Source organism: Pezoporus wallicus, unplaced genomic scaffold (assembly GCF_028554395.1).
Source record: "Pezoporus wallicus isolate ANWC-B61680 ecotype Strahan unplaced genomic scaffold, APGP_CSIRO_Pwel_v1 contig_161, whole genome shotgun sequence".
In the NCBI taxonomy this organism is placed as follows: Eukaryota; Metazoa; Chordata; class Aves; order Psittaciformes; family Psittacidae; genus Pezoporus; species Pezoporus wallicus.
In genome coordinates, this window is record NW_026642654.1 from 6,467,605 (window position 1) to 6,489,940 (window position 22,336).

Sequence of the window (22,336 nt, forward strand, 5' to 3'; positions counted from 1 at the left end):
TCCAGTGGGCTTTAGCTAACACTAAACTGGGTATTTTCATCTGCTGTTACATTGCTGTCACACAAGAAAAAGCCAGAGACAGAGCAATCATGTCATCCACTGGTGAGGAGAAAAGTGGTAGGGGGTAGATGTAGTCCTGTGTTTAGCCACGCAACTTGGTCTTCATCCAGTGAAACCTAATTCAGGTGCAGTTCATAATTCAGCTGCTGGAGCCCTATGTGTAAAATTTGGTGCAACAATACTTCTGATTCTCTGAATTTACTAGCCCACAGCTTTTTAAGAAGTCTTAAGTGGTTCTCAGTGGTCTGCCTTAAGCAAGAAAAAACTTTCCTGTCTTACATATTAGAGGTTAAAATTATAAAACAAGTCAACAGAAGCTATGTTAATTTTGACTGACAAGCTAACACTGTGCCATCACATGTAGGCATGTCTGGGCAAAGTTGGTGATAACTGATTTAATAAATGGTGTTTCTCGGAGTTCCATATGGCTGCAATGTAGGTATTTCACTGTATTTCATAATGCTGAATAGTGTCAATGTTCTGCATATGTGCAGAAAGGGTAAGGGTTGTATTGTAAATAACCAGCATATATATATAAAGTACGTAACATACACAGATATTCCTAAGTTATATATGCAGAAAAAATATGCAAATGAAAGACTGCTGTGCATTCCTTCAAAATGCTTATTTAGATAAGATCTAAAGTTAGAATAATTTCTGTAATTTTGTAAGGACTAGAAGGATTCAACAATTTACTTTTCACTGAAATGTACTACATTTCAGTGCACATGTCTCCAGAGTATTCTGTTAAGGAGAATGACAGGTGTTCCTACCCAGCCAATAATGTATGGGCATGTACAGTTCATGTTTCCTAATGTCAGAGTTAACTCACAGCCTTTACTTACGATTTTTTTTTTTCTCCTTTCCTAAATACAGATAAGCTTTGTTACAGGAGTGTTTTAAATACTGCTTGAAGATGGCAAGTCTGATGAGTCAGAGCCTGTTGACCTATGTAGAAGAAGGAAATGTCCCTGCTCTGAAAGCGCTTCTTGAGAAGTGCAGGGATGTGGATGAGAGAAATGAGGTAAGACCATTTTTTGAACAGGGGGGTTTCATATTGCAGCTTTCGTTTACAAAATGAATTTGTGAGATCACACTGGTCACTTAATATACAAATTCCAGTTTTACCTTCAAATGATTGCTAACCTTTGCGTAGACTGAACACCTTGTTCAGTCTCTGTCAGCACCTCAGCATCTTTCATTGTATTGTTTTTCTGAGTTGTCTTCTGAGCTGGAAAATGTGGCTTCATCCTTACTTTGTAAGTGGAGATTACACCTGTATTTCTGTAGCTAGAAATTGTTTTTTAGTTCACAGATCTAGCTGCATGTACTTTATTGCTCTGCCTTTTTTGGGGTGAAACCTGCAGTGACTACAGCTCTTTCCCCACATCCTGGTTTCCAGGCAAGATAAGTTATTATACAGTCCAAATAGGAGCATATATTGCAATTCATTCCAGGCAGGTGCTCATCTGAATGAAAAGATATGTATCCAAAAAGTAAGTCTGGATGTAATCAGAAGGATTAAATGACTTTACCAGGATTGCACAGGAAGTCTTGATAGACAGTAGGGAACTTAAATGTGAATTATTCGGAATCCTCAGGTAGTGGAGTAATTGTTGGCTTGTGCTTTGTCATCTGATTTAGTATGTTTTGGGCATATCACCACCAGCAATTTAAGCAGATAAGCTGTGGATTCATTTATACTGCACTAAAGATTCCTGAGAGGAATCTTAGGAGGTTTGATTCATGCAAATGTCTGTTGCTAGTGACTGTTTACATTGTTCTGCACAACATTTAAAGTTCAGGTTATCTTGATGCATTATTAAGTCTTTGTGTATTTACAAGTAAGCTTAGGTGATTTCAGCATTTTATCTTCTGTAGTAGATTTTCTGGTTTGTAAGTGTCTGGGCTTTTCTTTCATCTGGATGTAGAGCTTGTATCATTAATTTTTACTATAGTTCTGTTTTCCTAAATAATGTTGGAGAACTGGACCCTTGTCAATTTATGTGGTGTATTCAGAAAATCAGATTTATAGAAGAACTCAGGATAGAAAAGACCTCTGGAGGTCACTGGATTCAGTCTCCTCCTAATTGCAGGACTAGCTTCATTGGTACATCAGGTTGCTCAGGGATTTAACAAGCAAAATTTGAAAGTTCTCAAAAGGATGGAGAACCTGCAGCCTCTCTGGGCAGTACTCCAGTGCTTAGCTTCTCTTTGTTTAAAAACATGTTCCTTATGTTTTATTGGAATACCTTGCTGCATCTTGTGACTGCTGCTTCTTGTTTTCCTGTATATCTCTGAGAATAATCTGTCTTCTAAGATTCTTCTTCTTTCCAAGTAATCTGAGACTGATATTGATGCCCCTTACTATTTTGCTTTCCAGACTGAACAAATCCAGGTCTCAGTTTCTGCTTGCATATCTTGTGCTCCAGTCTCTCAACCATGTCATCTGAGTGATCCTGTTGCTAGAGTCTGCAGATACCTCTCTTGTTGGGAGTCTATTGGAACACCTAAATGGTGGATTCAGCCTCACCAGTGTTGAGTAGAGGGTTAGCTCTGCTGTTGCTAAGGCAGCCTGAGATTTGATTTGCCTTTGCTGCTGCAGGGGCTCACTCTAGCTCATGGCCCTGTTGTCCACTGGGACCGCAGGCCTGTTTCTGCAGTGTGACTCCTCAGACAGGCAGTTCCTAGCCAGTACTGCTGCGTGGGATCAGTCTGGTCCAGTCTCTGCATTTGCCTTTGTTGAACTGCAGGAGGGTTGTCAGCCCAGTTCCTCAGCACATTGAACTTCATCTGAATGCATCCCTGCTCTCTGGCCTATCAACTGCTCACCATAGCTTGGGGGAGCTGTAAACTTCTGTAGAGCACTGTCTGTCTCATGGTTCTGGGTGTTTTTGAAGTTGCTACAATGTTAGCCCCAAATCAAACTGTCCCAACTGGGCACCAGTTACTGTCAACAGTTGACCATTAACCATTGAGTCTGACAGTGCAGGTAGAGTTTTTACTCACCTTGTAGTGTGTGGAAGACTGGTTTTCCAATTAATCTCTTTTTTTTAAAGTAAGTCTTGGAAAATGCATGTTCTGTTGCATTACTTTTTTAAACCTGCATAGGATAGAAAGAATATTTTTTTGAAAGAAATATTTTGGAAAGAATGATGCAAAGAAAAGAATGATGTGTACTACTCGAAACCAGAATGCATTATGCAGATGTGAAATCAATGTAGATAATTTAGCCTTACTGTAGTTATTAGATTTAGTGTCACTTTCATTGTCAGCACATTCATTTCATGCTGTGTACATGCATATGCTGAGGTGTTTATAATGGGAGGATTTTCAGTTTCGGAGCAGACACATGAACCTCACCAGCTGGCAAGCAGTCTGTCTGAAAAGAAGAATAGTCTGTTCCCTCTGCTGGTAATTCCTCTTGATTGACAACATGGCCAAAATCAGCCAGATAGACTGTGTTGACTTCATCAACAGTTTCACTGCCTTCACCTTCTTTTCTAAATTTTTCTTCTCTTACTGATGGGACTGAGTGCACTCCTGGGTTTCAGTAACTGCCTTTTTGCAGAGATCATTTCCCTGATACCTTTTTTTTTTTTTTCAGTCTTCTGATACATTGCATTGGAGACATGTATGGTTTGCATCAGTTTGAAACCTGGGTTAGGGACAGACTGTTGGTACATTTTAATGATAGGAGTATTGTTCAAGTACTAGCTCTTCATTGGAATTCAGTGGCATTGAGTGCAATTCTGTTTCCAGTTTAGACCTGCCAAAACGTCTTCTTGGCTAAAAACAAAATACCAAACCAGGAATACCAGTGGAGTAGGTCTAAAAAGATTGCTGGCACTCAAGCCAAGGTTTGCTAGTGCCAGGACCTCCCAGGCTGCAGTGACTTGTCCAATGGTAGGATCACCCACATTGTAACCAACTCTTTATATCTTGACTATGATCAGTTGCCAGAAAAACTGGGATGTTCCGGTCAGTTTGTGTATGGATGGTTTGGTTGGATTAAGACCAACAATTTCCGTTAAGTGGAGGATGTCTCAGTCTTTCTGCCTTTGTCCTGTGTCTTCTTTCCCCTGTGCATATTCTTATACCAGATACATTGATTACCAAACAACTGATTATAGATGCTTGCCTTGTGTGATCCACTTTGATGCTAACAGCTTCCAGTTTCCTTTGATGTGCCTTTCTTTCTGCTCTTCTGCTTTTGATACTGAAGTACCTTCTGCATCTTCCCTTCTGAATCTGTTTTCTCACAGATTGCAAGAGAGAGCTAATCTGTAAGATAACGCCACTGAATGGCTTCCTTAAAAAGATACAGGTCTGACCCTTTGTAATTTGGTATTCCAATGCTCAGGCTTAGCTGTGATGTAGAGATACACAGTATTTGATGTGCTTGTGAGAAATATGAGCATTTAGTTGTGGAGTGTCTAGACGCTTTTGAGAATTAATGTGGATGTCACAAGCATAGTAATTATCTTTTGTTTCTGTGTTGGTGAAATCTTCATGATTGGTTAAAACATTGAATCTGTATTTGAGCATCTTCTAGCAGAAAGGAAAGGATGTTTTCAGTACCCCTATAGAAAAGTTTTACCTTTGTCTTAAGAATACCAGAGACAGTCTACAACTGTGTGATACTTCTTGGGGGGGGGGGGGGGGGGATCATTTTCCCATTCACAACCTCCTCTTGCCCAGAGATATTTTTGTTTGGTTTGTGTTACCCACCTGTGGAAGACAGTCACAGTGATAACAATAATAGCTGTTCAGAAGGAGGTAAGAAGAATGCTCATGCTAAAATAGGGATTTTTGTGTATATTTCTAAAGCAGTGCTCAGAAGGAACCTCTGGAGATTATCTAGTCCTGTGTTCTGAGGCAAGTTGCTTGGAGCCAGCTGGAATTGGCTGGGTCCAGCAAAGGGCAGTCCTAGCCTCTCTTCACAGAGACCTGGTGCAGCTACCCCAGTACTGAAACCTGGCCACATACACAGTACATTGGGCCAGAGGGGAACCTTCTTGTACTCCAGCCTGTCAGGGTCCCTCTTGATGGTAGCACAAGCATATGGTGCATCAGCCATTCCTCCCAGCTGTGTTTTGGCTGCAAAGGTGCTGAGGATGCACTCTGTCCCACTGACCAGGCCCTTAAAGGGCTTGAACAGGACGCCAGTATTGACTCCTGTAGTACTGGGCTACTGACTGGCCTCCAGCAGGACATTGTGCCACTGGTCACAGCCTTCTGAGCCTTGCAGTTCAGCCAGGTTTAGTCCACGTCATCGTCCATTTATCTAGTCTGTACTTCATTAGTTGTCTTTGTGGATGCTGGGGGAGAGAGTTTGTAAATCTTTGCTGGAGATGGGATAAACAGTGTCTCAGCTCTTGGTCCACCAAGCCAATGATGTCATCACAGAAGGCAGCCAGATTGGTCAGGCATTATTTTCCAAATCACTTGACATGTATCTTCCCAGAATACTAACTTGCATATAAAGAACTTGTTTTAAAGAGCAAAAGTTACAACTCATCTCTTTTCCAAAGAGAGCTGTTCCCTGTTTTTGTTTTGTTTTTTTTTTTTTAAATGACCAGACCTAAGTACTGCTATACTTTAGGAGCTAAAAGCAAAGGTATCATTTTGAATGCACAGCAGTTGTATCTCAAAGGTTGCTGGCACAGAAATAGGCTGATGGAAGGATGTGAGATTCTAACGGACTTTTAAAACATCATTGAAAGCAAACAAAACAGCTTTTCTATCTTTCATCTTCCCTGAGATGAAACTGGCTGTTAAGAATCTGTGTTACATAGGACAGGAATTATGTTTGTATTTGGTACACTGTCAGATAAAAGTGTTGTGTATAATTTGACTATTTTTTCTAAGACTTCAGCAAGAAACCTTACTGTTACTCTGAACCAGTGTGTATGTTTTAATGGCCATTGCGGTTCCTAGGCTAGATTGATTGATTTATTCATTTCTAAACAACATGATGGAGCTGTTTCAAGATGTAAAGGTGTAACAGGCTGTAGTAAAAATGTCTTCAGTGGGAAAATCATTCGGAAAGACAGTTATTTAACAGTGCAACTTTTTTCCAGCTAGTCATTTTAAATGTCTGAAACTTGTGTGGGTGTTTGGTTTGGCTTTTTTTTTATCTTTTATGTGACAGCCTTTAATATCACAGTCTCTGTTCTTTACTGCATATTTACTGCATGGGTTGAAAAGCAGCCCTCCTCACTGGTTCTTGCTGGCAGTTAAAAACCAGAAACAACAAAGGTCTGTAGTTTTTTGCATTTTGTTGGTGGTGTGTATGGATAGAATCATAGAGTAGTTAGGGTTGGAAAGGACCTTAAGATCATCTAGTTCCAATCCCCCTGCCATGGGCAGGGACACGCCATACTAAGCCTTGCCACCCAAGGCTTTGTCCAGCCTGGCCTTGAACGCCGCCAGGGATGAAGCATTCACAGCCTCCCTGGGCAACCCATTCCAGTGCCTCACCACCCTAACAGGAAAGAATTTCCTCCTTATATCCAATCTAAACATCCCCTGTTTAAGTTTTAACCTGTTACCCCTTGTCCTGTCCCTATAGTCCCTAATGAAGAGTCCCTCTCCAGCATCCCTGAAGGCCCCCTTCAGATACTGGAAGGCTGCTATGAGGTCTCCACGCAGCCTTCTCTTCTCCAGGCTGAACAGCCCCAACTTTCTCAGCCTGTCTTCATACGGGAGGTGCTCCAGGCCCTGATCATCCTCGTGGCCCTCCTCTGGACTTGTTCCAACAGTTCCATGTCCTTTTATGTTGAGGACACCAGAACTGCACACAATACTCCAGGTGAGGTCTCACAAGAGCAGAGTAAAGGGGCAGGATCACCTCCTTCGATCTGCTGGTCACGCTCCTTTTGATGCTGCCCAGGATACGGTTGGCTTTCTGGGCTGCGAGCACACACTGAAGCCAGCTCATGTTCATTTTCTCATTGACCAGAACTCCCAAGTCCTTCTCTGCAGGGCTGCTCTGAATCTCTTCTCTGCCCAACCTGTAGCTGTGCCTGGGATTGCTCCGACCCAGGTGTAGGGCCTTGCACTTGTCATGGTTAAACCTCATGAGGTTGGCATCAGCCCACCTTGCAAGCATGTCAAGGTCCCTCTGGATGGCATTCCTTCCCTCCAGGGTATCAACTGAACCACACAGCTTGGTGTCATCAGCAAACTTGCTGAGGGCGCACTCAATCCCACTGTCCATGTCACCGACAAAGATGTTGAACAAGACCGGTCCCAATACCGATCCCTGAGGGACACCACTTGTTACTGGTCCCCAGCCAGACATTGAGCCATTGACCACAACTCTTTGTGTGCGGCTGTTTAGCCAGTTCTTTATCCACCGAGTGGTCCACCTATCAAATTGATGTCTCTCCAATGTAGAGACAAGGATGTAGTGTGGGACAGTGTCGAACTCTTTGCACAAGTCCAGGTAGATGACATCAACTGCTCTACCCCTGTCCATCAGTTCCGTAGCCCAGCATAGAAGGCCACCAGATCGGTCAGGCAGGATGCATCATTTGCATCTCTTCCCAGTGCATCACTTTTTCTATCATTTTGGTTTCAGAATGGCCAGACCCCACTCATGTTGGCTGCTGAGCAAGGCAATTTAGAAATTGTCCAGGAGCTTCTCAAGAAGGGAGCTAATTGCAACTTGGAAGATGCAGTAAGTATGAGTGTTTTATGTGATGGTGCCTAACAGCAGAGGAAGAAGAAATTTCAAGAAGCACACAAAGAGAAGGAGCTTAGTTTAGTGTTAAGGGGAGGGGAAAAAAAAAAAAAGATGGAAAATGATGATGTATAAGAGAAATTTTATTCAAAATTGCTTGGCTGTATATTTCTCTGGTTTGATTCCTCATAAAGAATCAGGATATTTAAGACACTTTAAATGTCTGAGGGTCTCTGCTGAATGTGAATTCTGTTGCTGTTTCTTTTGGGAAATTAGTACTAGAGAGCTATAGTTAGATATAGGGTTAAGGTTAAGATTGGCAGTAGTTGATGTAAAAATATAGGCAGAATAGAGAAATACAGCATCACAGCTGAGGTTCAAGTGAATTTTCTCATCTTGGTGATGTTGTAGTATGTTGGGATTTATTTTTTTTTTCCCCTCTTGGTTTTGCTGTTTTTCAATAAATACTAAGGAAGAATTTAGGTTAAATGATTATTTCAGCTGAAAGCCAGAACAGTTGCAGAGAAGGATTCCAAATTTATGAATTGTCTTCCTGTTGTTGAAGAAGATATTGACTCTAGATGAAAGATGCCCAGAAAGGGTGAATAGAACAGAGCTGTTGTTAAAAAGTTGTCAAAGGTCTGGATGTTTCAGTGAAGAATGAGAGATAGGAAAAGGATGTTGCTTGGTTTATTTTTTCTTCTACACTTAGTTCAATTGTAGCAGTGTGGACATCCAGGAAAACCTGTAATTAAACAAAACAAATGAAAATACCCCCAACACAAACCGACAAAAGAAACCAAAAATGCAGTCAGACAAAAAAGTCTCTCTTTTTTTCAGACATTTTATTGCATTTACTGTAGATGTTATGGTTCCTATACTTACAGGAAGAACTTTTGATTTATCTATATGTACATAGCACATAAAGCAGTAGTTCACTGCTGGTGAACATGGTGAACATAGTTTGAGCAGTGAATGGATGGTAAATGTAATGCAAGAGGAAGCATATCTCCTGAAGTCAGAAAGCTAAGAAGCTGTGCTCCAAATTCCCTGCATATTAGCCCCTTGGGTGATGTTACCCACTGTATGTGGAGACAGACCACCACCATTTTTTGTGGTCTTGTTTGCCATCTCTTCCTGACCCAGCAGTTCTTAGTGTTTTGACCTCATTCTCTGTAGGTGTTGCTTCCTCCATAAAATTATGTTCACCTGCAGTGAACTGAAGATTGGGAAGTGGTGGGTGGGAAAGGGGGTAATTGGAAGGGAGATTTGGAGTAGCTGTTAGGTTGTATTTTCATGTATTTAACTGGCAGGTAACCTATGAGTTTATTACTTTTTTTTTTTTTCCTCCTAAAGGACAGCTTTTTAAAGGGTTTGTGGATTTGCTGTTGTGGGTTAAACAGTAATTGTATTGAAATAATTGAATATCACTAAAAAACGTATTTTTCTTTTTCTAGGATAACTGGACAGCTCTCATTTCAGCAGCTAAAGAAGGACATACAGCTATTGTAGCAGAACTACTGGATCATAATGTCAGCTTGGAGCATCGAGATTTGGTATGTGTTGTCCTAGTGTAAAAATTAAAGTTTTTAGTAAGAACAGTGATTTTGAGAATTGTTAATTTTCAGTTCTGTAAATTAAATCAAAGCTCTTGTATTCTTAAGTTGTGTACTCAGTGCTGTTAAAATGGAAAAGAATATATATTTAAATATTGTTTCTACAGCTTTAAAATAGTTGCTTTAGTGTTAATGGAGGCAACTTGTTTTCTAGGGATGCTTTGTTCTTCTTAATTTGCTTTGGAAAAAACTAATCTGAACAAGAGTTTGATTTTTGTCTCTGTTTTGGGGGAGGGTAGGCGGGTTGGTTTGTTGATGTTTTTATTTGGTAGTGTGACTTTTCTTAATATTTTTGGTAAAATAAATGTTACATTTTCCCAGAAGATACCTGTCCATATTTGCTTTTTTTTCTGAACAAACCATGATTATCCATAGAGCAGTCTGTGTTCTCAACATTCTTGAATTTGTTTTAATTCATCTTGCTGAATTTTTGGTATGGGAAAGTAGGTGGTAGTAAGGTCTACCTAAAGAATTACAGAAATTGCTTATGTGATTAGAAAGTTAGATGCCTCTCGAAAGTCGTAGACTTGTCTTCATTGACCAAAGAGGAAATTAGGCACTGCAAAGACTAATATTTGGCTTAAGAGTATGGAAAACTACAAGGGGAGAGTACAAGTGCTTATTTTAATGGAAGTTCCACTCTGAAGGCTGAGGCATCTTGACATATCCTGCTAATCTACAATTTCGTAAGAGTAACGTTAAGCACGTTTACATGGCTGGTGGTTGATTTCTAGGCTTCTGTCAATCAAAGAGGGATTTTTTTAGCTCTCCAAAAGTGTATTACGAAGAAAGAAATAAAAAGTGTGCTTACATCTATCAGGAGCATATTTTAAAAATGTTATTTTAAAATTTATTTTGGTTACCTGACCTGTCACAAGCCTTAAGTAGTGAGTCCTTGTTGTTGGCTACTTTACAAACTTAAATGCATACACCAGTGCAGTTTGAAATTAGTTGCTCTTATTACTCCCTTAAGAGGACACATGATTTTTTTCTTCATGAAAAAGAACCAAATCATTACATAACTGCTTTCTGAGGGCCAGCTGTCTGTTACATGAATCCAAAGGAAACCCTCCATGTTAATTGTTTTGGATTCTAGTTTTCTTTTGTTTGTTTTTTTTTTTAAGGTAGTGCTTATTTTCTTTGTTCGTTTATCCACTTGTGTGCACTTTAAGTCTGAATTGAGTGTTTACAGCAAATTCAGGAGCATTCAGGACATGATATTCTCCCAAGTTTTGCAACAGCAGGAAATCAGTACTTTCATATGTGTGCTTACTATTTATCCTACATAAGTAGGATTACAAGGTTGTGTAGCTAGTCCTTACTTGTTTTGGACTTGCAAAATATCTTAGGACAAATAAAAAAAGGAAGTAAAACTCACCAATTAGGTTTCTAAAGAGTATTTTTCAGTTTTTACATTTCTTTGAATTGTGTTTGCCAGGGAGGATGGACTGCCCTGATGTGGGCATCGTATAAAGGCCGTACCGAAGTAGCTAAACTGCTGCTTGAGAAAGGAGCAAATCCAAACATCACAGGAATGGTAAGTTTTAGTCTTAAATACAGCCTCATCCAACTATTTAATGTTCTGAATTGCACATTCATCTTATTATCTTGCTTAAACATTTTGCATTTTTTTGCAATAGAACATTAATCACTATTTATAAAGGGCTTGCTTTAGTATCCTGCATGACAGCCGCTTTTTTTTCTTAATTTTAATTTTTTTTTTTTAATTAAAACAGATGACTGTAGAGCTCATAATAAGATTAAAATTAGCAGGAGAGGAAATAATAGAAAAATAGTGTATCTAATGCTACTTGAATCAGAATTTTCATTTTTCTGCATTTATGGAGGTTAATAGAGTAACTAATATGCACAACTTGGAAACAATATTTTGTTTTAATTATTCATAATAGTTATCAAGTGGCCTTATAAATATTTACCATACACATGAAAAAGAATTAAAACCCTATGATTTTGAGATTTATTTTATAAGAATTTTCTGTAAAGTATGAGCATGTTTAAACTTCAATGAGCAATTTGTTTATACTGTCAGCTCTGTAGTATTTGAGGCTACAGTGAACAGTTAACAAAGAATGCTAGTGACTTACTTTTATGATTGTTGATTTCATCTGGTTTGCATGTGCAGTTTTTGCATGTGTCACATGATGGATCTGCAGTCCTGATTGCTTGGAATGTTGCATAGCATTCTGTTACTGATTCTTACGTTACAATTGTTTATATTAACAGGTGGATGTGAATTCTTAAACCTTGTTTAAGGCGTTATAAACCAAAATTGATTCCAAAGAGGAGACATTTTCCTAAGTATCATCTCAACAATGTACTCAGCAGCAATTATTGAAATGTAGTTAAATTTATTTCTGTATATTCCTTCTTCTATGAGTTTATTGTCTCTTGAAGCATTGTGGTCGATATTATTAATGAAAAATAATTAAGGCTAATTTTATTTCATGTGGGGTCTTTTGGTTTTGTTTTTAATTCTAAGCAATACAGCGTTTATCCAATTATTTGGGCAGCAGGACGGGGCCACTCAGAAATAGTACATCTCTTACTGCAACATGGAGCTAAAGTGAACTGCTCTGACAAAGTAAGTTATATTTGTATCATATTTGATTTCATTAATGCTTAATATACTCCTTGTAAAAGTACATTTTATTAAAAACCTAAAAATCTATGAGGTTTCGACTGGAAAAACATCCGCTGTTATATTTTGCCTATGAGATTAGTATTAGTGTGCTAGAGTAAGTCACTATACTTGCAAGAAGTTTTTCCATAGTATGCTGAAGGTGTTGTGAACATTTCTTGCAGTGGAACATACTTGTTTTCTAAGCTGTTGGAAATCTTGCTGTCCAAGGTTGCATAGAAAAATAATTCTTATGGCTATCATTTACAAAGAAAAAGTCAAAATGGCTTTTCAAATGCCTGCGTTAATTCATGAGACCAAATTATGTATTTGTAAAAACTAAAGCAATAAAGTATAGGGTAAATACTAGATTGTAGGGGATGCTAAATATAGAGAGCTCTATGATAAAATGTCATAAATTTTTTTTTTCAGTATGGAACCACCCCACTCGTTTGGGCAGCGAGGAAGGGTCATTTGGAGTGTGTGAAATACTTACTGCAAATGGGAGCTGATGTTGACCAAGAAGGAGCTGTAAGTAACTTCGTTTTCCAGTGGTTAAGGAATGTTGAGTGTTCTATTGTTATTTTAAACTGCTGATACAGTGATGATTTGTATATCCCCGATACAATGAAATCTGTTGGTTTTGTTTAAAGAATTCTATGACTGCACTTATTGTGGCAGTGAAGGGTGGCTACACTGACTCAGTAAAAGAAATACTGAAGAGGAACCCAAATGTCAACTTAACAGATAAAGACGGAAATACGGCTTTGATGATTGCATCAAAGGAGGGACATACTGAAATTGTGCAGGATCTTCTTGATGCTGGAACTTATGTGAACATTCCAGATAGAGTGAGTAAATTTTAATTTCAAATTATTCATAGTTGTGGTTTTATATATATCTAAGTAGTAGTAATGTATATTGAGATATCAGCATATGTGAATTTGTGGTACATGGTTTTGGTTTTACTAGCTTTCAAGTTTTGCTGCCACCTAGGGGTATTTTTTTGTATTGCTGTTTTACAAGTGTGTTTAGTGGCAAATGTTGCTGTGTGAAGATAAACGACAGAAATTTCTCTTTTTTTCTTTTTATATTTTTTCTTTGAGAGTCTTGAATTGTGAGTTTGCATAGGAAATGGAAATGATTTATTGTTGTATATTTGTTGTACCTCTAACATAAGACTGAAGTAACTTGCATATTTGGTGTGGGGGTTTTGTGTATTAACACACGTGGTAGTGCTGTTAAAATAGTAAACCAACAAGTATTATCAAAAAAAAAAATTCATTTCATTCAGCATCTGCCTTTATATTTTATAATGAAACTTTTTATGAGGAAACTTGCATATATTACAGGAAGACTTCAGCTCCAGATTAAGACATGTAAATGTAACAGTTGAAAGGTGCACTGTGTTCCTGAGCTGCAGTTGCATTTCTCAGTAGAGGCATGGGCAGTACCCGTATTGTGAATCTGCTTGCTAGCCATTCAGGGATTTGTTTGCTTTCTAGGTGCTTGGACTGTCTGCAGTGTCCTCTTGATAAGCTTTTCTGAAGTGTCAGAGGCAGGCCAACCACCACACCCTTGAGGCTGTATGTGGTTAAACACCTAAGCTTAGATGACTCTGTCAAGATAAGTGGTTCAGTTCAGAGCAGTAATACGGTTCTGAGACTGAATGCCCAATCCCTAAATTTTATTGCTTGGTGTTGCAGAGAAGAGCGGAAGACTTCCTAATATTTGCCTCATAATTTTAAAAATATTTTGGTTGCATTTTCCTATATTTCAAGTGTCGTCTTAGTGCATTTCTGCAGCTTGGTACATAACCGTTTAAAGTGTTGTTTGTGACAACAGATTTTATGTCAGGCACGTATCAAAGCAAAACTTAAATATTTAAGAAAATACATTGCGGTCTCCCTTCCCACTTCTTTTGTCACAAAATTCTACAACTGTCTGCATTTGTGTGCTTTTAGGAAGGATAAATTACAGCTTTCAGTTTAGGTGACTGTATTCCAAAAATACATCAAACAATGAGTAGTCTTAGCTTCAGATGCTGGAGTACATTTTGATAAGGAAAATCTCTTGGTTTGCGGCCAGGTATGTAATGACAGTTACTGAGAGGGGATCTGCTACTACTGAGCTTTCTAACTGAGTTCCTTACATACCTGTGATTTAGCTCTACTTTTATTTATTTTTCTTGTTTTATCATAAAGGAGGTATTAGGTAATTTCAGGATTTCATTCTCTGAAATTCTGACATATCCCTAGGTGTGTTAAAATCAGAAGCCCTAAGCAGAATTGTAGCTTTGTTTTACATATCTACAACTCCATTTACCGTAGCGAAATATTTTTTCTTAATCAATCTGAGATAAAATCAGGCTGTTGCTTCTTTTTCTTTATACCAGCATAGTGCGTATGAACAGGATAGCATTCAAACCTGCACAAAAAAAGGGACAAATCCTGTAAAATGCTTTTGTCAGTTGTGAAACAACTACAGGAGACAGCCAACATTCTTGTCTAATTGTAAAGTAGTTACTAGTGTGTGTGATTGGTCTTCTTAAGAACACAGAGAATAGCTAGATTTTTGTCATATTGATTATTAGTTTGTGCTGTTATTTTTTAGGATAGTGGTTTAAGCTGAACCCATTTTCTGGGTGTTTTGTTTTACCATATGTTTAATATTTAATCTCTTTGCAAAAAAAAAAAAAAATAGATTCCAGAATTTTGTCTTCTATATGTTGATTCTTTTGCAGAGGTAGAACTATTTTTTGTATTTTTAAAATGGGTGCAGATTTCTTAATGTAAATAGGTATAATGTATATTCTGAGGCTATAATTTATTCTGTGCTGCATTTTATTTGCTAAATAGTATTAATTCATCCTCAATATTCTTTCACTGTTTTTCTAGAGTGGCGATACAGTGCTGATTGGGGCAGTTAGAGGAGGTCATGTTGAAATTGTGAGGGCCCTGCTCCATAAATACGCCGATATAGATATCAGAGGTCAGGTAAGTACAATGGCTTAAATGTTAGAGTAGTTCTTAAGTAGGATGTGAAGTTGAGTACAAAACAATTATATGGTGTTTCTAAAACCAGGGCTTTAAAAACTTGCTCAGTCTACTGTGTAGGAAACTCAGATGCCCATCAAACATTAAAAATGCACCATGTTGCTCCACAGTTTTTAAGATCTAAGACATATGTAATTGCAGTGACTTGTTAAGCAACATTTTTTTCAGTTGATCTGTATAATGGTTGAAAAGTAAAAGATGTAACTGGAGCTTATTTCAGCTGCACTACTGAACCATTAAAAAAATTAAATACCCCCCAGCAGTATTATTTTAATACTTACTTTAATACTTTAATTTTAGTATCAGCATATCAAAATATGATACCCCTTAGATTATATCTGTTGTCAGTGCAGTTCTGTCACTGTGCTTGGTGGGTTCTTGTCTCCTTCACTCACTTCCTTTCTGGTGTTAAGCAGTGTTGCATGGAAATCACTGATTTCCATGCTTTCTGTCTCCACCTTCCTTCTTTTTTTGTCCTTTGATTAAGGTTTTTATTTTTCTACTGAAAACTCTCGTATTTGTTTTTATTGTGCAGTCAACTTACTTTCTTTTGCTTGAAGCTATTCAAATCACTCCACTTGCAGGCACATATGTTCTGCCAAGTTTTAACACAAAACTAATTGGTCACTAAGCTGCAAAGATTCAGTTCCTGCTCTTGGTGCAGAGCCTCTTCAAGAAGCTAAGAAACTTTTAGTTTAGCGAAAAAGTAGCATTTGGATCTTTTCCTTTAATCTTGGAATTGTATGTCTTAGACATGGGTCTGAAAATGGGGAGCTTTTGAAGTAACCAAGGCAATACAGCAGTAGCAAGAGGACCCAGCCTCCTCAGGGGTGGGAAGCCTGTGAATTCTGGCAGTGTAAGGGTATCTGTATAGCCATTTGCAGTGGTTAATCCAGAGAAAATATTTGTGAGAAAACATATGGAGAAAACTTGTTGACACAGCAGGAGTGAGTACCATCAGAGGAAGATTCTGGCTGTGTGCTTCAGGACTTTAGATTAGGACCAGCTAATCTGGGGAGATTTGCTGCCTGCTCAAATCTGTGATGTTCCAGAAAGATTGTAGAGTCTTGTACAGCAACTGTGCTCCTTGCTGTGTATGTTCATTCGTATGGACACCATCTGCGGAGACCTGGAGCAGATAGAATGTGACTGCAGGGCTCTGGGAGTGAGTGCTGGGGCTGTGGAGGACTTGCACTTGGTGTTCTTTCTAGCCCTTCTGATAAGGGGCAAGAGCGCAGCTGGGAGGATCTGACAGACCAGTGCCTGGCTGTGCAGCTGGTGTTCCTGGTGTGGAGTCAGCTTCCTCAGGCTTGTGTCTTGTTGGAAGCCACCTGATGGAAGTATGGAGGACATGAAATTCAGGTGACTGGAAGAAAGAAATCCTGGTGACCAGGACTGTTAAACTGTCAAGAAAGGCTTTAAAGTCAGTGAAGCCCACGAGTGGGAGAGAAATTGCTGCAAATGAAAGAAGCAAGCAAAGGGGACTTTGACATTCCTGCTTAGAAGCGGGTGTGTGTTCAGAGCCTTTTCTTAAAGTGTCTCCATAACAGTGAGCATCAAACAGAAAAAGTCATGGTGCAATCACTGGGCTACGTAAAGAGTGGAAGCATGGAGACTTTCTGGGATAGAACACATGACTGAAAAAAAAAAAGAAAAGAAGGTGACACAAGAAGATTTGTAGCTATCAACCATCCCAACTGGTTCAGCTGTACAGTGTATGGCTGATCTGCATTCTGGTGCTTTGTTTTGACTTTCATGTCCATCTGCTTCTACAGCTTTTCAGCTTGCATGGCCTGTTTTAGGCCAGCCAACCAGTTCAGTAGCTTTATTAAGCTATACTGTAAAATTGAGAACAAAAAGGAATTTATTTTTTTTTTATGGCTTCAGAGTGGTTTCCACTTCCATGTTCTAATAGGAGAGAATTTTCTTTTTTAAATTAAAAGAAAGCAAGCCCCAGGAAACATGACTAAAATAAAACAGGACAACACTGGAAAAAGTGGGTTTACTTGATTAGAAAACTTGAATATTTGAGTTACAAATGAATACTTTATATACAGTTACAGTATCACAGTATCACAGTATACTAGAGATTGGAAGGGACCTTGAAAGATCATCTAGTCCAATCCCCCTGCTGGAGCAGGAACACCTAGATAATGTTACACAGGAATGTGTCCAGGCGGGTTTTGAATGTCTCCAGGGAAGGAGACTCCACAACCTCCCTGGGCAGCCTGTTCCAGTGTTCTGTCACCCTCACTGAGAAGAAGTTTCTTCTCAAGTTTAAGTGGAACCTCTTGTGTACCAGTTTGTACCCATTACCCCTTGTCCTATCATTGTTTGCCACCGAGTAGAGCCTGGCTCCATCCTCGTGACACTCCCCCTTTATATATTTATAGACACTTATAAGGTCACCCCTCAGTCTCCTCCAAACTATAGAGACCCAGCTCCCTCAGTCTTTCCTCATAAGGGAGATGCTCCACTCCCTTAATCATCTTCATTGCCCTGCGCTGGACTCTCTCCAGCAGCTCCCTGTCCTTCTTGAACTGAGGGGCCCAGAACTGGACACAATATTCCAGATGGGGTCTCACCAGGGCAGAGGAGAGGGGAAGGAGGACCTCTCTCGACCTACTAACCACTGCCCCTCTAATACACCCCAGGATGCCATTGGCCTTCTTGGCCACAAGGGCACAGTGTTGGCTCATGGTCATCCTGTTGTCCACTAGGACCCCCAGGTCCCTCTCCCCTACACTGCTCTCTAATGGGTCGTTTCCCAGCCTATACTGGAACCTGGGGTTGTTCCTGCCCAGATGCAGGACTCTACACTTTCCCTTGTTACATTTCATCAAGTTATTCCCTGCCCAACTCTCCAGCCTGTCCAGGTCTTGCTGGATGGCAGCACAGCCTTCTGGCGTGTCAGCCACTCCTCCCAGCTTAGTGTCATCAGCAAACTTGCTGATAGTACACTCAATTCCCTCATCTAAATCATTGATGAATATATTAAATAATACCGGTCCAAGTACTGACCCTTGAGGCACTCCACTAGTTACAGGCCTCCAACTAGACTCTGCCCCATAGACTACAACTCTCTGGCTTCTCTCCTTCAGCCAGTTCGCAGTCCACCTCACTACCTGATCATCCAGTCCACACTTCCTCAATTTAGCTGTGAGGATGCTGTGGGAGGCTGTGTCAAATACTTTGCTGAAGTCAAGGTAGACCACATCCACCGCTCTGCCATCATCCATCCACCGTGTTATTTCCTCATAAAAGGCTAAGAGATTGGTCAAACATGATTTCTCCTTGGTGAAGTCATGTTGTCTGCCCCTCATAACCTTCTTATCCTTGATATGCCTTAAGATGGTACCAAGGATAAGGTGTTCCATCACTTTCCCAGGGATGGGGGTGAGGCTGACCGGTCGATAGTTACCCGGGTCCTCCTTCTTGCCCTTTTTGAAGGCCGGAGTGACATTTGCTTTCCTCCAGTCCTCAGGCACCTCTCCCGTTTCCCAAGACTTGGTAAAGATGATGGAGCGTGGTCTAGCAATGACTTCCGCCAGTTCCCTCAGCACCCGCGGGTGCATCCCATCTGGACCCATGGATTTATGGATGTCCAGATTGCTCAACTGGTCTCTAACCCATTCCTCATCGACTAAGGCAAACCGCTCCGTCGACCTGACTTCATCTAAGGTCTCAGGGGTACAGGGCTCTTCAGGACTGCCTGCAGCAGAGTAGACAGAGACAAAGAAGGCATTCAGTTACTCTGCCATCTCTGTATCTTCTGTCACCAGGGCACGCATCCCGTTCATCAGTGGGCCTACATTGCCTCTGGTGTTAGTTTTATCTGCCATGTATTTGAAAAAGCTCTTTTTGCTGTCCTTGACCCTTCTCGCCAGGTTTAATTCTAAGGATGCCTTAGTCCTCCTAGCTGCTTTCCTACATCCTCTAGCAGCAGCCTTATATTCCTCCCAAGTGGCCAGCCCCTCCTTCCCTGACCTGTAAACTCTCCTCTTCCACTTGAGCATACCCAGCAATTCCCTATTTAGCCACGCAGGTCTCCTGGCCCTCTTCCTTGACTTCTTACGTGTCGGGATGCTCTGATCTTGAGCTCGGAAAAAGCAATCCTTGAATGTCAACCAACTATCTTGGGTCCCTTTACCTTCAAGCAGCCTTGCCCATGGGATTTCCCCTAGCAATTGCTTGAAAAGGCCAAAGTTTGCCCTGCTAAAGTCCAGGTTTGCAATTCTACTTGCTATTTTACTGGTCCTACCACACAAGATCCTGAATTCCACCATCTCATGGTCGCTGCAACCAAGGCGGCCCTCAACCCTTACTGTTTCGACCAGACCCTCCTTGTTAGTGAGGATGAGATCCAGTAGCGCTCCTCTCCTGGTCGGCTCATCCACCATTTGCAGGAGGAAGATATCATCCATACACTGGAGGAACCTCCTGGACTGTGCCTGGGTTGCCGGGTGGTCCTTCCAGCAAACATCAGGGAAGTTAAAATCCCCCACGATGACCACGGCCTGTGACTGTGAGGTCGCTCTCAGCTGCCTGTAGAAGGCCTCGTCAACTTCCTCACCCTGATCTGGTGGTCTGTAACAGACACCTACAACAGTATTCCCCCTGCCAGCCTGCCCCTTAATTCTCACCCACAGACTCTCAACTCGCTCGTCATCTGTCCCTGGACAGAACTCGGTGCATTGTAGTTGCTCCCGCACATAAAGAGCAACCCCACCACCCCGCCTGGCTGGCCTGTCTTTCCTGAAAAGGACATAGCCCTCCATGACTATATTCCAGTCATGTGAGCTGTCCCACCACGTTTCTGTAATTGCCACCAGATCACAGTCTCCTGACTTAACACAGGTTTCCAACTCCTCCTGCTTATTTCCCATGCTGCGCGTATTGGTGTACAGACGTTCCAGGGAGCGAGCTGAGCAAACCGATTTCACTCTAGGATTATAGAAGGCCTCCCAGTCTTCAATTAGATTGAATCTGCTTGGATTTTTAAAGCTCTTCATATGTTTTGCATGGCTTTATAAAGTAATTTGTATTTTCTAGCCAGGTTTCCATTTTCTCCTCCCAGTCCCACTAGCGTGCCAATTAGATTTGGTGGTGTTTACCTTTTCCTTCAGCTGTGCTCAAATTTGCTGTGTTACGTGCTGCTTTCAATATAGTGGTTATACTTTGTATACAGTTTTTTAAATTAATCCAGCTGAATGACAGTACTGTTAACATTTAATACTCTCTTTTTTTCAGGATAATAAAACTGCGTTATATTGGGCAGTTGAGAAAGGAAATGCTACAATGGTGAGGGATATCTTGCAGTGCAACCCTGATACTGAAACGTGTACCAAGGTAATGATTAGAAATTTTAATTGAATTGCTTTGTTTAATATCTGTTCTTTTTTCAAGTCCCATGTGATGTTAAGATCGTAATGCTCTTCTGAGGTGCAGAATTTATTTTCGGCAGTGGTAATGTCCCCTTTGTTGATAAACTTTACCTACTACTAAAACTCAACAGCAGGGAAAGTGGGTACTGCACCTCAGCATCATTGACCTGGCCAGCAATAAAGAGTAGAGAGCACTACTGGAAACTGAAGAATGAGGTTTCTGATATTAACACGCTTAAAGTTCAACCCACCATTTACTGCATGTGCAGGAATAAAACAAATAGAGGGAGTAGTATGTACAGCAGTGAATTACCTCTTCCATGAGTCTCTTTTCAAGTATCTTGTGTTATATCTGAATCTGTTTTTTCTCTGTTTGGCACTGTTACGAACAGAAATATATTTTATTCTGTGATTCTAATCAGTCTAGAATACAAGGTCTGTAATTTGCTCTGAAGTGTTGTTCTTGCACAGCAGCATATTAAAAAAATATCTTAAAAGTTTGATATTTAATTTCTTATGCTATCACTAGTTTTTGCTTGGTTTTGAATATACAGAGAAGATCTTATTAGGCTTACTTTTCCTTTTTAGGATGGAGAAACACCACTTATAAAGGCAACCAAGATGAGAAATATTGAAATAGTAGAGCTTCTTCTGGATAAAGGAGCTAAGGTCTCTGCTGTAGACAAGGTAAAGAATGTTTATTTAGTGCATTTAATCATTTTGCATTTGCAGCAGAATTTTATAGTGATCTGTCAAGGCTAATACAATAAGAGTTTCCCATAGGCTTAATAATTAGACAGACCTTAATGCTTAAATGCGTAATACTAAAATGTCCCACATACTTAATATATATCAGAAAACTATAAATTAATTCCCACCATTAATACATTGATTTTTTTGGTTTGCAATAGGGTGCTTCTAGCAGTATGAGAAGAAAAAATACCAGGTCAGGAGTAAGATTTTCACAGATAAGAATCCTAATTCTTAATACACTTGAAAAAAGAGCATAGAGAATGGTTGTTACTTGTCACTGCTTTCTTTTTGATTAGTAGACATTAAACCAAGCAATGCCAAGGACAAATACAATGGTTTGTTGCTGTCCTCTTATGCGTTACTTACTTTGACTGTAAACATTGTAGATACAAAAACATTTATTTGATACCTTTCTGACCTCTTTGTATTAAATTTAGGGCAAATAAGTAATAATGTTGTTTTGATGTTATAAATCTGAGCAGACACTGAAATAATTCTAACAAGCAGTATTTCTTGTTCTCAACAAGTCTCTGAATTTACTAGTAGACACTTGTTTCTAAATAGATACTACAGTTTTCATGAGCCGTAAGGTACCCTTATAAATGTTTAAGAAGATAGCGCCTTACATTTAGCATTGTAAGAGCTACCTTTTCTGAAAATTTTATAATGCTTTGTCAAGGGGAGAAAATGCTTGTTGTAAGGCATTAATGCTGCTGAGAATACCTCAAGATGTTTTTCAAGTAAATAACACATCTGAAATAACGTGGAACATATGGTCTGTTTGTAATCTTAGGAATTCATGTTATATATTATTAGTTTTTCACTTAATTGCAGAAAGGTGATACTCCACTTCATATTGCCATTCGTGGAAGAAGCCGTAAACTTGCTGAATTACTCTTAAGAAATCCAAAAGATGGTAGATTACTTTATAGACCCAACAAAGCAGGAGAAACACCTTACAATATTGACTGTAGCCACCAGAAGAGTATTTTAACACAGATATTTGGAGCCAGTAAGCATAAGTATTTAATTTTATATCCTTTTTTTGTCACTTGTATATTGAGAATCCAGTTTATTCAATTCTGCATGGAAAAGTGGTAACTGTTTAGGTTTTTAACTATTGTAACTAATAGAGCAAAAAA

General features: G+C 39.7%; 1 protein-coding gene across 6 annotated transcripts in view; it reads left to right on the forward strand.

Moving 5' to 3' along the window:
* The window catches only part of KIDINS220 (kinase D interacting substrate 220), a 79,902-nt gene that overhangs the window by 8,028 nt on the left and 49,538 nt on the right, over positions 1-22,336 (forward strand). For all 6 annotated transcript variants that reach the window (XM_057431925.1, XM_057431926.1, XM_057431927.1 and 3 more), the window contains exons 2-12: positions 937-1,084; positions 7,646-7,744; positions 9,205-9,303; positions 10,802-10,900; positions 11,864-11,965; positions 12,434-12,532; positions 12,655-12,852; positions 14,899-14,997; positions 20,308-20,406; positions 21,030-21,128; positions 22,029-22,206. In XM_057431925.1, the coding sequence (XP_057287908.1) occupies positions 977-1,084; positions 7,646-7,744; positions 9,205-9,303; positions 10,802-10,900; positions 11,864-11,965; positions 12,434-12,532; positions 12,655-12,852; positions 14,899-14,997; positions 20,308-20,406; positions 21,030-21,128; positions 22,029-22,206 (1,279 nt within the window). In that variant the 5' untranslated portion in view covers positions 937-976. The remainder of the gene's footprint in view (positions 1-936; positions 1,085-7,645; positions 7,745-9,204; positions 9,304-10,801; positions 10,901-11,863; positions 11,966-12,433; positions 12,533-12,654; positions 12,853-14,898; positions 14,998-20,307; positions 20,407-21,029; positions 21,129-22,028; positions 22,207-22,336) is intronic.